General features: G+C 47.7%; 1 protein-coding gene across 2 annotated transcripts in view; it reads right to left on the reverse strand.

Moving 5' to 3' along the window:
* Window positions 1–12,130, reverse strand: part of reep3b (receptor accessory protein 3b) — an 80,859-nt gene extending 68,729 nt beyond the window's left edge. For both annotated transcript variants that reach the window (XM_070876840.1, XM_070876839.1), the window contains exon 1: window positions 12,011–12,130. In XM_070876840.1, the coding sequence (XP_070732941.1) occupies window positions 12,011–12,042 (32 nt within the window). In that variant the 5' untranslated portion in view covers window positions 12,043–12,130. The remainder of the gene's footprint in view (window positions 1–12,010) is intronic.
* Between the last annotated feature and the right edge of the window lie 5,946 nt (window positions 12,131–18,076).

Below are 18,076 nucleotides of genomic sequence, written 5' to 3' on the forward strand. Positions count from 1 at the left end.
AGGGACAAGTGCAAGGCATCATGGCAACACCCTCGCTCCAAACACTCATCGTTCGAGCCAGGTATCGCAAGGATGTACGCATGACGGGAACTGACGACTGCTGGATGGAACACCGCCTAATCCGTTCCATCATCATCAATATAGCCCCAAAGCAGCGTTGGCAACAAAAGCAGTGCCGCAGAAAAATCAATGCCGGGGCACTCAAAGACCTTGCGAAGAGAGTCCGATACAACTCTTTTGATTGGAGAAAATAAACATTAATTCAAGTGCCCCCTGATTTGGGGGACACTCCAGACACTTTCAAACAAGTGCCCTTTTTTTGTGGGTTTTTTTGGAGCACTAAAAGCATAAATTTACAAGTGCCCCCTATAAAAAGGGAGGGGGACACTAAAACAGGCAATTAAAACAAATTAAACTTTAAAACATATAAAATCAAATTAAAATTTGGTTGCCGGGGGTGATAATGCACTCCAGTCCCTCCGGCGCCCACCTCTCGCGGAAGGCCGCGAGCGTACCGGTGGACACCGCGTGCTCCATCTCTAGGGACCCCCTGGCCCGGATGTAAGCACGGAAGAGAGGCAGGCAGTCAGGCTGAACGACCCCCTCGACCGCCCGCTGCCTGGACCGGCTGATGGCGCCCTTGGCCGTGCCCAGCTGTCCTACGAGGAGGCCCTCGGACCTACCCGCTCCCCTCCGCACAGGGTGTCCAAAGATCAGGAGTGTGGGACTGAAGTGCAACCAGAAATTGAGGAGCAGCCCCTTTAAATAATGGAACAAGGGCTGCAACCTCATGCATTCAATAAAAACATGGAACACGGACTCTTCCAGACCGCAGAAATTGCAGGCAGCCTGGGAGCCCATGAACCGGCTTAAATTGTTGCATGGGACTGCTCCGTGCACCACCATCCAGGCCAAGTCCCCGATAAATAATGGGAGGACTCCCGCGTAGAGTGCACTCTATCGGGGACCTCCGCCTCCTCTGGACGGCAAGATGGTACGCCATGGCGTGTCCGGATAGCAGACGAGGATGGCAAAGTTGAGAGTGTGCAGGAGCAGCCCGTACAGGAAACCCTCCGCACAGAACTGAAAGGCACGAAGGGGATTTCCCCGAGGCGGCTCTAGTTGTGAGGTGCCGGCTCTCGAGGGAGGTTCTGGGGTTTGGCGCCGATGAGGAATTCAGTTCGGACGGGATCTCCCCACGTGCTTGAGCCTCCTCAACACACCTAACGGAGTCAGGGCCCAGAACTGTTTTTAGCGACTCGATGTCATCAGCCGCGCGGCGGACGTCGGCCGAATTTAGGCACCGTGCCAGCATGTCTGGCGCCATCCAGCCCGCTCCTCCGCCATCGAGCAGGTCCCTGGTCACCTCGTCAGCCACAGCCCTCTCGTCCGACTGCCACCTAAAACCTCGGACGTGGAGGTACGAATTCCCGAGCAGCGGCTCCTGCAGGACAGCCGCCACTCCAGCCGGTAGAGAGCTGTGCTTGGTGGAGACTTTGTTCCAGACCCTGGTGAGTTCCTTGTAAAAGACAGGCAGCCCCTGGACGGCGGTCCTGACGCCCCCCAAGCTCACAAACAGGAGCTGCGTGTCGTAGTTGAGGCTGTGCTGCTGGCGGAAGAAATACGTCACCTAGGAGGGGGCTCAACGTAAAGGTATCTCTGCAGGGTTTGAAGACGGAAAGTCACTAGCTGGGTGCTGACGCACACAAACGACTGACTGCCCTCCCTAAGCGGGAGACTCAAGATCGCGGCAGAGACCCAGTGCTTCCTGTTGTTCGAGAAGAAGTCCACCAGCTTCTTCTGTATCTTAGCGACAAGCGCAGGGGGAGGGGTCAAAGTGACCAGCCGGACCCACAGCATAGCGGCCACCAGCTGGTTTATGACTAGCGCTCGACTCCTGTAGGACAGCACTCGGAGCAGTCCTGTCCAGCGCCCTAGGCGAGCGGCGACCTTGGCCTCCAGCTCTTGCCAGTTCGCCGGCCAGGCTTCCTCGTCGGGGCTAAGGTAGAGGAGATGGGTCGTGCTCCAGGCAAAAGGCCTGAGCTCCTCTGGCAGGGAGTCCACCCGCCACGAGTCCGGAACATTTCTCCCAAATGATCCTGGCGGAGGATGTGGCAGAGTAAATCTCCTGGCACTCACGCATCCTCCGCAGGTCAGCGGGATCCTCTACCGTGAGGAGCACGTCATCGGCGTAAACCGAGAGGACGACCTCCACGCCCGGCCCTTGCAGAGCCAGTCCCTTCAACCTCGTCCGCAGGAGGCGCAGGAAAGGCTCCACGCAGATGGCATATAACTGGCCGGACATGGGGCATCCCTGGTGCACCCCTCGCCTAAAGCGAAGGGGCTCCGTCAAGGACCCGTTAACCTTAATCAGACATTCCGCAGCGGCATACAAAAGTCGGATCCGGGCGAAGAAATGCGTCCCGAACCCGAAAGCGCGCAGAGTTCAGAACAGATAGTCGTGATCCACCCTGTCGAACGCCTTCTCCTGGTCGAGGGATAGGAAGGCGACCGACAGACCAGCCTCCTGGGAATGATGGATGAGGTCCCGGACCAGATGAATGTTATCATGGATTGTCCGGCCTGGGACCGTGTAGGACTGGTCGGGGTGGATCATGTGGTCCAGCACGGTGCCAAGGCGAGCAGTCATCGCCCTGGCGAAAATTTTGTAGTCCGTGCTGAGGGAGACCAGGCAGCAGTTCTTAAGTAGGCGGAGATTGCCCTTCTTAGGCAGCAGGACGATGGCTGCCCTGCGCCAAGAGAGGGGCATCTCCCCGGTCGCCAGACTTTCCCCCAGGACCCGCGCGTAGTCGCCCCCCAGGACGTCCCAGTGTGCCCTGTGGAACTCCACGGTCAGCCCGTCCAACCCCGGGGCTTTTCCCCTCGAGAGCCGGTCGAGGTCAGCTCCGCCAGGCTTAGCAGAGCTTCCAGATTTTCGGCGCCCTCCGGGCCGACCTTCGGCAGGTCCTCCCACAAAACTCTACGCGCTTCCTCGTGTATATAAAAAGGAAAAAGGTGGCTAAAGTAAATGTTGGTCCCTTAAAGGATGGGACCGGGGAATTAGTAATGGGGAACATGGAGATGGCACAAACTCTGAACAAATATTTTGTATCAGTCTTTACGGTAGACATTATACTCTTATCTGCCAAGCTTTTGCCCACTCACTTAGCCTGTCTATGTCCTTTTGCAGATTTTTTGTGTTCTCCTCACACATTGCTTTTCCTAAAAAATGGCAGAAAAAAATCAAAGAGCAGGTTATTATTTAAATGGAGAAAGATTGCAAAGTGCTGCAGTACAGCGGGACCTGGGGGTACTTGTGCATGAAACACAAAAAGATAGTATGCAGGTACAGCAAGAGATCAGGAAGGCCAATGGTATCTTGGGCTTTATTGCATTGGGGATGGAGTATAAAAGCAGGGAAGTCTTGCTACAGCTATACAGGGTATTGGTGAGGCCACACCTGGAATACTGCGTGTAGTTTTGGTTTCCATATTTACGAAAGGATATACTTGCTTTGGAGGCAGTTTAGAGAAGCTTCACGAGGTTGATTCCAGAGATGAAGGGGTTGACTTATGAGGAAAGGTTGAGTAGGTTGGGCCTCTACTCATTGGAATTCAGAAGAATGAGGTGATCTTATCGAAACATACAAGATTGAAACGAAAGGATAACATTGCAGCAGAGCAGGTCTCCAACCGTCCTGGTTAATCGTTGCCACTGGACCAAGACTGAGCTCTGTCAAGCCCATGCAGTGGCTGGTGTGCAACGGCCACCCCACGTTAAAAAAATCCATGCACAGGCATCTTCCACCCTTTAGGATGCAGTTTGAGATCCGGAATATTAGGTCCTTCATTGAAACACCTGTGAACTCATCCCTTTTTGGCGTGGAAGCAAGTCATCCTCGATACGAGGGACTGCATATGATGATAAGATTATGAGGGGGCTTGACAAGGTGGATGCAGAGAGGATGTTTGGGGGAGACTCGAACTAGAGGGCATGATCTTAGAATAAGGGGTCGCCCATTTAAACCTGAGATGAGGAGAAATTTCTTCTGAGGGTTGTAAATCTGTGGAATTTGCTGCCTCAGAGAGCTGTGGAATCTGGGACATTGAATAAATTTAAGACAGAAATAGATAGTTTCTTAAACGATAAGGGGGTAAGGGGTTATAGGGAGTGGGCAGGGAAGTGGAGCTGAGTCCATGATCAGATCAGCCATGATCTTATTGAATGGCGGAGCAGGCTCGAGGGGCCGTGTGGCCTACTCCTGTTCCTATTTCTTATGTTCTTAAGACCTGGCATTGGCACGGGGGAGGCAAGTGCAGGAGGCCAAAAGCTGGGCAAGTTGATGCCTGCAAGTATTCACAGGCATTGGAAATCGGAATCGGAAAGCGGTCTGGGAGTGGACAGGAGTTAGATAAATATAGGCTTCAATAGTGCAGTTGAGGGAATCTGGGGTTGTATGGGATCTATCAGTCATCTGCAAATCAAGTTCTTTGAGCATGGGGAAGCGGTACTTATTTTTAGTTGCACTTGAGCACACAGGCATTGGGAGCAAATCATGTGGGGATCGGGAAGCATTGGCAAGGATCTAGATTTGATAATATGGGGAGTGGGAGGAAGAGTAGGATTCAGGGTTTGACAGTGCTCTGGGAAGGGAGAGAGAATAGTTCAGGGAGGTCCATACTGGAGCAGTCAGAGAGGATGGAAAGCACAGACAACAGCTGCAGCCAGAGAGGAGCTAGCTGCTGCAGGCACAGTAGGATGGAAAGTGCCGATGCAGCATGGCCACCAACAATAGTCATGGCAGGAGGCAAAGTGGTTTCACCAGCAACAAAGATAGCCTTGTCTCAAGAGCAGAACACTGCTGTGAGAACAACAGGAAGGCAGAAAGTGGATATGGACTTGCCAGGGCAAGAAAGAGAAAAGACTACAAACTCCAGGAAAGCAACATAACTCAATTCTCTCAACTAGATCATGAGAAGAGAATAACAATGTACAAGAACCTCTTGGAGGCCTCGCTTATATTGATTATATACACCAGCACAATACTGGAATCAGGTTTTTTTTTGTTATTACTCATTAAAACTGGAAACCTGAACATTACAAACCCACAAGTGAATACAGGCTTCGGATTACAATTCGCTCAGGATTTGTTAGTCAATTTTTTCCCCCACAATACTGGAAGAGAACCAAATCTATTGGCCCACTAACAGCTGCAGAGAGAAGTATACATTATTATGCTACACAGTAAAAAAAATAAATGCCTGCTCTCAGAGAAGGAGAAAAATTAGCCATCTTTACTGTGTAGCCACAAAATTATATAAACACTGCAGTAGGTAAAATGCAGAAGATGAGGAGACAGGATGTGCATTTCACAAACTAGTCAGTCTGCCATCGGGTTGCATATGGGGAGTTAAGACCATGTGTAGTCTTCAGGTGAAGCAAGGTTTGAGGGCAGGCGATAACTGGACCAGAGCGGGTACATGTAATTCAGCCCCCATTTTAAAGTCACATTCTGTCCTTATTTTTGTAATTCCACTATAAATTGCTCTGTCCACATTGATGATGGAAACTGCCTACATAAACTAGTCACGCAGTAATTACAGCTCAGTGCCTCCACTGAGGAGGAAGAGTAATTACAGCACGTGACAAGATTACATAGGCCATTGCCATTATAAATGTGGATGTAGGGAGTTATAAAAAAAATACTGACTGCCTCAGATATAACAGGAGTCAAAAATAATATGGGCACCACAGGTGTGGAGGATCTCTTTGGAGCAATCAGAACCATCTTCTGTTGTTTTACCAGTTCTGAGGTTTACTTTTTGCAATTTCACCTGTTGCTGATTTTTTTCATGGTTCAATTATAAACAAATTTCCAGTTAAAGCAGAGGATATGCTGTTTTGTAAGGTCAGGTTTTGTGGCCTTAAAGGTACAGCAGAATAATACATCATAAGAACATAATCGAAGCAGGAGCAAGTCATTTGGCCCATCAAGCCTGCTCCGCTATTCAATATCATGGCAGATTTTCTACCTCAACTCCATTTTCCTGCACTATCTCCATATCCCTTAATATTCAAAAATCTATCTAACTTAAATATACTCAACGACTGTGCAGCCACAGCCCTCTGGGGTAGAAAATTCCAAAGATTCACCACCCTGAAAAAAATGTCTCCTCGTCTCAGTCCGAAATGACCGACCCCTTATTCTGAGACTGTGACCCCTGGTTCTCGACTCCCCAGCCAGAGGAAACATCCTCCCTGCATCTACCCTGTCAGAATTTTGTATGTTTCAATGTGATCACCTTTCATTCTTCTAAACTATAGAGAATATAGGCCTAGTCTACTCAATTTTTTCTGATAGGACAATCCCCCCCATCCCAGGAATCTTTGTTGCACTCCCTCGATGGCAAGTATATCCTTCCTTAGGTAAGGAGACCAAAAGGATACGCAATACTCCAGGTGTGGTCTCAACAGGGCCTTATATAATTGTAGTGAGACATCTTCACTCTTGTACTCAAATACTCTAGTAATATTAGCCAACATACAATTTGCTTTCTTCATTGCTTGCTGTACCTGCATGCTAACTTTCAGTGATCGTATACAAGGACACCCAGGTCCATCTGAACACCAACATTTCCCAATCTCTCACTGTTTAAAAAATACTCTGTTTTTCTAGTTTTCCTACCAAAGTGGGTAACTTCACATTTCTCCACATTATATTCCATTTGCCATGTTCTTGCCCACTCACTAAGCCTGTCTATATCCCCTTAAAGTCTCGATGCATCCTCCTCACAACTTACTTGCCAACCTAGCTTTGTATCATCAGCAAACTTGGACATATTACATTTGGTCCACTCATCCAAATCATCGATATAGATTGTTAATAGCTGGGCCCCAAGCACTGGTCCTTGCATATGCCACTAGTTAGTCTGCCAAGCCGAAAATGACTCGTCTATTCCTACTCTCTGTTTTGTATCTATCTATCTATGTTAACAAATCCTCAATACATAATATATTACCTCAAATCCCATGAGCCCTCATTTTGTTTAATAACCTCTTGTGTGGCACCATATCGAATGCCTTCTGAAAATCCAAATAAGGTTCCCCTTATCTATTCTGCGAGTAACAACATTCAAAAAAACATAACAGATTTATCAAACATGATTTCCCTTTCATAAATGTTATTTATGTTACCTAACTGCATGTTCTGAGGCCAATTATAGGCTAATTTGAGTGCAATTATTACACTGCAGATCAGCAGCTGGTTATAAATCCCAGGCTCCTTCACAGCATCAGCACAGGCTCGATGGACTAAATGGCCCCCTTAGCACAACCAAAAGAATGAAGGGGAGGTTTGAAGAATTTCTTAACATACATATCCACAGAGGGTTATTTGGAAATGGAATGCCCTACCAGAGGCAGTGGTGGAGGAAGAATCCATAAACAATTTTAATATGTAAATGGATAAATATTAGGAAAAATAGTATTTAAAAAGGACATGGGAATGGGCAGAGGACAGAGACCTTTTTGCAGTTAAGTCCTATTCCGTACTTCAATTTGAACAATTCTATGATTGCTGGAAAGCATCCATGTGCAAATGGTGGGCAAGGGCAGGATGGGGCTCGGCTGTGCTGCATTTCTTGGTCCAAAAGCCGACTGACACTCTAGGTACACAAATGAAGAATGGCCAACTGGGTGAGGTACCAGAGTCCGAATGTTTGGGAGAGGGAGAAACTTTGAGGAAATGAGGAACATGAAATTGACAAAATACCATTGCATATTGCTCCAGTTTGAGATAGTAATTACACTAATTTTATAGAATCATACTGCATAGTAGACAGCCACTTTGCCTATTGTGTCTGCGCCAGCTCTTGGAAAGAGCTCTCCAATTAGTCCCACTCCCCAGCCCTATAAATTTTTCCCCTTCAAATATCCAATTCCCTTTTGAAACATATTATTGAAAACTACTTGCACCACCCTTTCAGGCAAAGCATTCCAGATCGTAACACCTTGCTGTGTAAAAAATAAATTCCCACCTCGTTTCTTGTTCTTTTGCCAATTACTTTAATCTGAGATAGTAATTACACTATCTGCCACACATTTTGAGCAAATTCCACTTGCTTTCATCTTTTTATTATAACATGTGCAAGCTAACACCACAGTTAAATATGAAGACGACCAAAGCCGTCATCTTCAGCCCCACACCAAGAACTCCGTACTCTTACCATGGATTGCATCCCTCTCTCCAGTCTATTGGACTCAAGCTGAGCTTTTAAATCTAGGCTGACACTCCAGTGTAGTGCTGAGGGAGTGCTGCACTGTCTTTTGGATGAGAGGTTAAACCGAGGCCCCGTCTGCTCTCTCAGGTGGACATAAAAGATCCCATGGCGCTATGTCGAAGAAAAGCAGGGGAGTTATCCCCAGTGTCCTGGCCAATATTTATCCCTCAATCAACATAACAAAAACAGATTACCTGGTCATTATCATGTTGCTGTTTGTGGGAGCTTGCTGTGCGCAAATTGACTGCTGCGTTTCCCACATTACAAGTGACTACTCTCCAAAAATACTTCATTGGCATTGAAACGTCCGATGGTCGTGAAAGGCGCTATATAAATGCAAGTCTTACTTTTTTTTTAAAAACTCCACATCCTTTCCATCATGGAAACATAGATGCAGGAGTACGCTATTCGGCCCTTCGAGCCTGCATCACCATTCAATAAGATCATAGCTGATCATCACCTAAGTACCCATTCCCTGCTTTCTCTCCATACCACTTGATCCCTTTAGCTGCAAGGGCCACATCTAACTCCCTCTTGAATATATCCAACGAAATGACAACAACTCTCTGCGGCAGAGAATTCCACAGGTTAACAACTCTGAGTGAAGAACGTTTCTCTTCATCTCGGTCCAAAATGGCTTACCCCTTATCCTTAGACTTTGTCCCCTGGTTCTGGACTTCCCAAACATCGGGAACATTCTTCCTGCATCTAACCTGTCCAGTCCCTTCAGTATTTTATATGTTTCTATGAGATCCCCTCTCATTCTTCTAAATTCCAGTGAATACAGGCCCAGTCGATTCAGTCTCTCCTCATATGTCAGTCCTGCAATCCCAGGAATCAGTCTGGTGAACCTTTGCTGCACTCCCTCAATAGCAAGAACATCCTTCCTCAGATTAGGAGACCAAAACTGAACACAATATTCCAGGTGAGGTCTCACTAAGGCCCTGGACAACTGCAGCAAGACCTCCCTGCTCCTATACTCAAATCCCCAGCTATGAAGGCCAACATGCCATTTGCCTTCTTCACCGCCTGCTGTACCTGCATGCCAACTTTCAACGACTGATGTATCATGATACCCAGGTCTCGTTGCACCTCCCCTTTTCCTAATCTGCCACCATTCAGATAATATTCTGCCTTCGTGTTTTTGCCACCAAACTGGATAACCTCACATTTATCCACATTATACTACATCTGCCATGCCTTTGCCCACTCACCTAACCTGTCCAAGTCGCTTGCAGCCTCAAAGCGTCTTCCTCGCAGCTCACACCGCCACCCAACTTAGTGTCATCTGCAAACTTGGAGATATTACACTCAATCCCTTCATCTAAATCATTGATGTACATTGTAAATAGCTGGGGTCCCAGCACGGAGCCCTGCGGCACCCCACTAGTCATTGCCTGCCATTCCGAAAAGGACCAGTTTATCCCGACTCTCTGCTTCCTGTCTGCCAAACAGTTCTCTATCCATGTCAATACATTACCCCCAATACCATGTGCTTTAATTTTGCACACCAATCTCTTGTGTGGAACCTTGTCAAAAGCCTTTTGAAAGTCCAAATACACCACATCCACTGGTTCTCCCTTATCCACTCTACTAGTTACATCCTCAAAAAATTCTAGATTTGTCAAGCATGATTTCCCTTTCATAAATCCATGCTGACTTGGACCGATCCTGTCATTGCTTTCCAAATGCGGTTATTTCATCTTTAATAATTGATTCCAACATTTTCCCCACCACTGATGTCAGGCTAACCGGTCTATAATTCCCCATTTTCTCTCTCCCTCCTTTCTTAAAAAGACAAGAACCACCAACTGCCACCTCCATAACATTGACTACTCCACCATTACTTCAGCCCATCTACTGCTGAAACCCAAATCCACACCCATCACTTCCAGTCTCACCTATTTCAATTCTCCTATCCTACACCTAAAACTCTGCTGCCTGCATCCTATCTCAAACCAAGTCCCGCTCATCCATCACCCTATCCTCATCGACCTACATTAGCAGCCTATCCTCCCCCTCCAAAATATTAACAAATTCTCATCCTCATGTTTAAATTCCTTCATGGCTTCATCCTATCTCAATAATCTCCCCTCCCTCCCATGGAACTCTTTATCTGACTCCTGGCAGCTGTCTCATTCTCATTCCAAACCCCAGAATTCTCATTCCAAACCCCACCACATTCATGATCCTCATAACCCATTTGTTTGACAACGTTTAGTTACCCCTCATAATTATGTCCTTCTTTGGCTCTCTGCCATTTCTTATTATGCCTCTTAAGTACTTCAGGGCATTTTTCCACATTAAAGCTACATAAATGCAACTTGTTTTAAATGCAATTTTAACATTGTGTATATTTAACTTTTGATTGCAATAGCCAATGTACCAATGTAAATCACCCCCTCTGTAATAACCAACACAGCTCAGGTGTTACAAATGTTTAATCGATGCACTAGGCACTGTCCTGAAGATGTACAAGTGACAACAATACTGCGTCAGATGTGCAAGTCAGAAAAGACTGTACCTCAAGAGCGTTGTCGGATTGACTGCAGTTGTTGCCACGAGTGAAAGTAGTCCCAGACCAGACATCTGAAGTTATTCAAGTCAACAAATTTATCCACCACCACCCGAGAAAATGCATGCATTTTTGTTTATAAAAAAAAAAGGCCAGAGATAAATTAGAGTTTCATAATTAATTGCTAAATTCAGTAAACAATTCAAAGGCAGTCGTGAATCATATTCAAAGCTGGCTTGCTGTTTTTTCAACCTACTTGCGTCCTATTTGGTACCCAATCTACAGAAAATAAGTGCTCAAGTCCAATTAAAAAACTTTCCGGTTACCATTTAAAGACAAAACGCAGAGTCAAGTTAGAATAGGATTGTGTTACTTTTTAAGGCTTAAAACGGTTTCACATCCCGTGGCAAGATAGCCAAAAATGTAATGCGATTAATTAGTATCGTACAAAAAAAGCCATTTTGAATGGTGGATGTTGCTTAAAAGTCTTCCAAATTTGGTGTCTTCGTAAAAATGATCGTCCCTGCAAGCACAGCAATTCATTTTCCCCTGTTAATCAGATACCAGTTTGACATAAACCAGTCTATCGGCATCTGCACTTACTTTTTAAGCCTGGGTTTAAGAGATTGAGGAACCGCGTTCACATTAACCCTGTGTGAGACATTTAACATTTACGCGAACAACTGGGTTTTGTTGTAATGGTCCAAATCGAATGGGGTCGGTTCAGCAGCAATAAAAACAAGTACCGTGCGGATTAGCGGGTCACGGCTCGGCTGGGAATGATTGGGCAAGGATTAAATCTCCCATTCACACTCTGCACCGGGAGGGCCCATGGACACTGCTCACCCGGCCGTCCCATTAAACGCAAGGCCCTCGCTTTATGTACAACCACTGGGGCCTGTGCGTCACCGCGGCCGCAAATCCGCGCCTTGTTCCCGGCTTCTTGGGCGGGAATGGCAGCCGGCCGGCCGCTGAAGGAGAAAGCCGCACCGGGAGCCAACTAAATTCACGCAGGCGGGGCTGATCGCTCGGGCTCGAGCCAGCAACAGGGCCCGTGTCCCGGCCTCACCCGGGGGCCCTCCGACAGGCCCGGATCCCGGACTCACCCCGCCCGGAGGCCCTCCGACAGGCCCGGATCCCGGACTCCGGACTCACCCTGCCCGGGGGCCCACCGACAGACCCGGATGCCGCCCCCCGCGCAGTCTCCAACACTCACACCACAGTCCGCGAGATGATCCACGACACCATCCCTGTCCCTCACTCGACGCCGCTGCAGTCCCGGAATATAATGAAGTGGCCGCCCGCAACGCACTTTTTTCCCCAGGTCTCTCCTTTCCTCGCGTTCCCCTGTGACGTATTCTCCCCCACCCCCCGCCTCTCATTGGCCGAACTGCACATCTCCAACGTTACGGTTTGTGATTGCCGCTGTGATTGGCCGTCAGACCTGTCAATCAGCGCACTGCCCGCCCCAGTGTTGACAGTGGCTTGCTCCAGGTGTGACATTGCAGGGAGCAGCGCACAACTCTTTTTGGAGAACAAAAATAAACGTTAGATCGAGTGCCCCCCCCAATCTGGGGATACTCCAGACACTTAACTGCCCCCAACAGCTCTACAACTCTTTTTTTGGGGGGGGGAGACAAAATAAACATGAAATCAAGTGCCCCCTAATCTGGGGAACACTCCAACCACTTTTCAAATGCCCTTTTTTTTAACTTTTTTTTTGTGATTTCTTTTGGGCAATAAAATCATAAAGTTTACAAGTGCCCCTATAAAAGTGGAGGGAGACACTAAAAATCCGGCAATTAAACAAATTAAACTTTAAAACATATAAAATCAAATTAAAATTTGGTTGCCGGAGGTGATGATGCGCCCACCTCTCGTGGAAGGCCGCGAGCGTACCGGTGGACACCGCGTGCTCCATCTCTAAGGACACCCTGGCCCGGATGTAGGCACGGAAGAGAGTCAGGCTGAACGACCCCCTCGACTGCCCGCTGCCAGCAGCGCACACCAATGCGGGAGGGGCACGGCTGCGAAGCCAGGTCGCTGATTGCAGTGCGGGCAGGCACAGCAGGAGGGGCGAAGGAACGGAAAGAGTCCGTCGAGGGAAGTGACCGGGGCCTAGGAGAGGTGTGAATCTGGGGCCGAGAAGAGTCGAGGGCCCAGGGGTAGCACGGGCCAGCCCACACTGCGATATGTGTGCGTACTCGGTCCGTGCAGCAGAGCTGGTCTCCAGTCGTCCTGGTTAATCCTTGCCACTGGACCAAGACCTAGCTCTGTCAAGCTCGTGTGGTGGCTGATGTGCAACGGTCACCACACGTTAAAAAAATCCACGCACAGGCATCTTCCACCCCTTCCAGATGTAGTTCGGGATCTGGAATATTAGGTCCTTCATTGAAACACCAGTGAACTCATCCCTTTTTGGCTTGGAAGCAAGTCACCCTCGCTTCGAGGGACTGCCAATGAGGATGATGATGACAGGTGGGCCCAGGAGAAGCGAGGGCCCAGGGGGCAGCACGGGACAGCCCACACTGCGATCTATGGATAGAAGGAGCATGCATGCGCACTAGGTCTGTGCAGCATGGTTGGTCTCCATCGTCCTGGTTAACCCTTGACACTGGACCAAGACCTAGCTTTGTCAAGCCCGTGTGGTGGCTGGTGTGCAACGGTCACCCCACGTTAAAAGAATCCACCCATAGGCATCTTCCACCCTTCGGGATGTAGTTCGGGACCTGGAATATTAGGTTCCTCATTGAAACACCTGTGAACTCATCCCTTTAGATATGTAAAGAGAAAAAGGTTAGTAAAGACAAACGTAGGTCCCCTGCAGTCAGAATCAGGGGAAGTCATAACGGGGAACAAAGAAATGGCAGACCAATTGAACAAGTACTTTGGTTCGGTATTCACTAAGGAGGACACAAACAACCTTCCGGATATAAAAGGGGTCAGAGGGTCTAGTAAGGAGGAGGAACTGAGGGAAATCCTTATTAGTCGGGAAATTGATGGGATTGAAGGCCGATAAATCCCCAGGGCCTGATGGACTGCATCCCAGAGTACTTAAGGAGGTGGCCTTGGAAATAGCGGATGCATTGACAGTCATTTTCCAACATACCATTGACTCTGGATCAGTTCCTATCGAGTGGAGGGTAGCCAATGTAACCCCACTTTTTAAAAAAGGAGGGAGAGAGAAAACAGGGAATTATAGACCGGTCAGCCTGACCTCAGTAGTGGGTAAAATGATGGAATCAATTATTAAGGATGCCATAGCAGCGCATTTGGAAAGAGGTGACATGATAGGTCCAAGTCAGCATGGATTTGTGAAAGGGAAATCATGCTTGACAAATCTTCTGGAATTTTTTGAGGATGTTTCCAGTAAAGTGGACAAAGTAGAACCAGTTGATATGGTATATTTGGACTTTCAGAAGGCTTTCGACAAGGTCCACACAAGAGATTAATGTGCAAAGTTAAAGCACATGGGATTGGGGGTAGTGTGCTGACATGGATTGAGAACTGGTTGTCAGACAGGAAGCAAAGAGTAGGAGTAAATGGGGACTTTTCAGAATGGCAAGCAGTGACTATTGGGGTACCGCAAGGTTCTGTGCTGGGGCCCCAGCTGTTTATACTGTACATTAATGATTTAGATGAGGGGATTAAATGTAGTATCTCCAAATTTGCGGATGACACTAAGTTGGGTGGCAGTGTGAGCTGCGAGGAGGATGCTATGAGGCTGCAGAGTGACTTGGATAGGTGAGGTGAGTGGGCAAATGCATGGCAGATGAAGTATAATGTGGATAAATGTGAGGTTATCCACTTTGGTGGTAAAAACAGAGAGACAGACTATTATCTGAATGGTGACAGATTAGGAAAAGGGGAGGTGCAACGAGACCTGGGTGTCATGGTACATCAGTCATTGAAGGTTGGCATGCAGGTACAGCAGGCGGTTAAGAAAGCAAATGGCATGTTGGACTTCATAGCGAGGGGATTTGAGTACAGGGGCAGGGAGGTGTTGCTACAGTTGTACAGGGCCTTGGTGAGGCCACACCTGAAGTATTGTGGACAGTTTTGGTCTCCTAACTTAAGGAAGGACATTCTTGCTATTGAGGGAGTGCAGCGAAGGTTCACCAGACTGATTCCCGGGATGGCGGGACCGACCTATCAAGAAATACTGGATCAACTGGGCTTGTATTCACTGGAGTTCAGAAGAATGAGAGGGGACCTCATAGAAACGTTTAAAATTCTGATGAGTTCAGACAGGTTAGATGCAGGAAGAATGTTCCCAATGTTGGGGAAGTCCAGAACCAGGGGTCACAGTCTAAGGATGAGGGGTAAGCCATTTAGGACCGAGATGAGGAGAAACTTCTTCACCCAGAGAGTGGTGAACCTGTGGAATTCTCTACCACAGAAAGTTGTTGAGGCCAATTCACTAAATATATTAAAAAGGAGTTGGATGAAGTCCTTACTACTCGGGGGATCAAGGGGTATGGCGAGAAAGCAGGAATGATGTACTGAAGTTGCATGTTCAGCCATGAACTCATTGAATGGCGGTGCAGGCTAGAAGGGCTGAATGGCCTACTCCTTGCACCTATTTTCTATGTCTATGTTTCTATGTCTTTTGCTGTGGAAGCAAGTCATCCTCGATACGAGGGATCGCCTGTACAGGTATACAGGTGGGACGTGCTGTTGAACCATGCCTGGGCTCTCAATGTCAAGGCATTGCTGGGAGTCAAATTTATGACCAGAAAGAGATGTGGTTGTTAATAAATCAGTTGCATCTATGCATCGCCGCATTTTTTAAAGCGTGAGATAGATTAAAATGAGTAACATTTTTCAACCATACTTCAAATGGCAAGCTGCTTTTTCCTCAGATCTGTCATACATTGGCAGTGACAATCACAGATTTTGGTTTAAATATATATAATTTTTACAAATAAACCCAGCTCCTTATATTGAAATAATATATGGTTGTGTCACAGCTCTTTGTCCATCTCTGCTAAAAAAAAATCATTCCAATCTGGAATGTGCCTTTCTCACAGCTCCAGTCATGAATTATATCCTCTGATTGTGACTGTGGTGCATTATCCCTCCTCATTCTTCTTGATCTATCAATAGTATTTGATGGTTGGCCATGCTATCCTCCTCCATTGTTCAACTCCCTTCAGCATTGAAAGCCTTACAACCATGCCCTCGTCTCTTTCAAATTTGACTATTCCACTGCTTTCCTTAATGGCCTCCCATTCTTGACCCTGCATGAACTCCAACTTGTCAAAAACTTTGCCATACATATCCTGTCCTTAAATAAATCCTGTTTGCCCATCATCCCTGTTCTGTATTTAACCCCTTGTAACCTTGTAACCTGCATCACACCTGTCCACCAGAGGGCCTACCTGTTGGAGTCCCAAGGGATCCCAGCATCACTTGGGACTACGGTATATAAACAGGCCACCCATGAGGTACCGGCACTCTGGAACTACAATAAAGGAGTTAAGGTCACACTTGCTCATTACACACAGTACTCGGTCTGACCATTAATTACGAGTGCAACAATTGGCGACGAGGATAGGACCAAACGAAGGGCGATCCTCCTAACTGTCTTTGGGGCCAACACCTATGGCCTCATGAAGAATCTCCAACAGAGAAATCCTATGAAGTGATGTGTACGCTGGTCCGGGAGCATCTAAATCCTAAGGAAAGTGTTTTGATGGCGAGATATCGGTTCTACACGTGTCAACAATCGGAGGGCCAGGAAGTGGCGAGCTACGTCACCGAACTAAGGTGCCTTGCAGGACATTGTGAGTTTGAGGGATTTCTCGAACAAATGCTCAGAGACTTTTTTGTACTGGGCATCGCAAACTGTTGACTGTAGAAACTCCGAATCTGAGTAAAGCCATAACGATAGCCCAGGCATTTATGTCCACCAGCGACAACACCAAGCAGATTTCGCAGAACAAAGAAGTTTTGGCCAGTACTTTACATAAAATAATGTCGGTTTTGAGCAGAAATGTACAGGGCAGAATGTACACGCCAGCTGCTGCGGCCCGACCTCAATTGACCCAGAGTCCGCCATCATCTGTTAATGCGAGGCAGATAACACCCTGTTGGCGCTGCGAGGATGATCATCGGTCACATCAATGCCGCTTTAAGCACTCTGTGTGCAATGGCTGCAGAACAATGGGACACCTCCAATGAATGTACAGGCGAGCTGCAAACCACCACGTTGCAAAGGAAGATCGATCAAACGAAATTGGAAACTCGCACGGAAGAGGCAGAAGTGTACGGGGTACACATGTTCACGACTAAATGCCCACCAAAAATGTTGAAAGTTGAAGTTATCGAGCTGGACACGGGGGCAAGCCAATCCATAATGAGTAAAACGGCCTTCGACAGGTTGTGGGGGAAGAAGACACACAAACCCAAGCTCAGCCCCATTCACACAAAGCTAAAGACTTACACAAAGGAACTAATCCCAGTAATTGGCAGTGCTGAAGTCAAAGTCTCCTATGATGGAGCAGTACATGAACTCCCGCTGTGGATTGTGCCAGGGGGTGGCCCCACGTTATTTGGTAGAAGCTGGCTGGGGAAAATCCGCTGGAACTGGGACGACATCCGAGCGCTTTCGTCCGTCGACGACACCCAGGTTCTAAGCAAGTTCCCATCGTTATTCGAGCCAGGCACTGGAAGTTTCTCGGGGACGAAAGTGCAGATCCATTTGGTTCCCGGTACACGACTCATCCATCACAAGGCTAGGGCGGTACTGTACATGATGCATGAAAAAGTGGAAATCGAGCTGGACAGGCTGCAACATGATGATATCATCACGCCGGTGGAGTTCAATGACTGGGCCAGTCCGATTGTTGCGGTACTCAAGGAGGACGGTACAGTTAGAATTTGCGGTGACTATAAAGTAACAATTAACCGTTTTTCGCTGCAGAACCAGTACCCGCGACCCAAGGCAGATGACCTATTCGCGACCCTAGCTGAAGGGAAGACGTTCACCAAGCTAGACCTGACCTCGGCCTACATGACGCAGGAGCTGGAGGAGTCTTCGAAAGGCCTCATCTGCATTCTATTTATTTACAACCGGTTCCCGTTCGGGATTCGGTCGACTGCAGCGATCTTCCAGCAAAACATGGAAAGCCTATTAACGTCGGTTCCTTGTACAGTGGTCTTCCAGGACGACATATTGGTTACAGGTCGGGACACCGTGGAGCACTTGAAGAACCTGGAGGAGGTTCTTAGTCGGTTGGATAGCGTGGAGCTCAGGTTGAAATGCTCAAAGTGTGTTTTC

The sequence above is a fragment of the Pristiophorus japonicus genome, chromosome 3, assembly GCF_044704955.1.
Source record: "Pristiophorus japonicus isolate sPriJap1 chromosome 3, sPriJap1.hap1, whole genome shotgun sequence".
Lineage (NCBI taxonomy): Eukaryota > Metazoa > Chordata > Chondrichthyes > Pristiophoridae > Pristiophorus > Pristiophorus japonicus.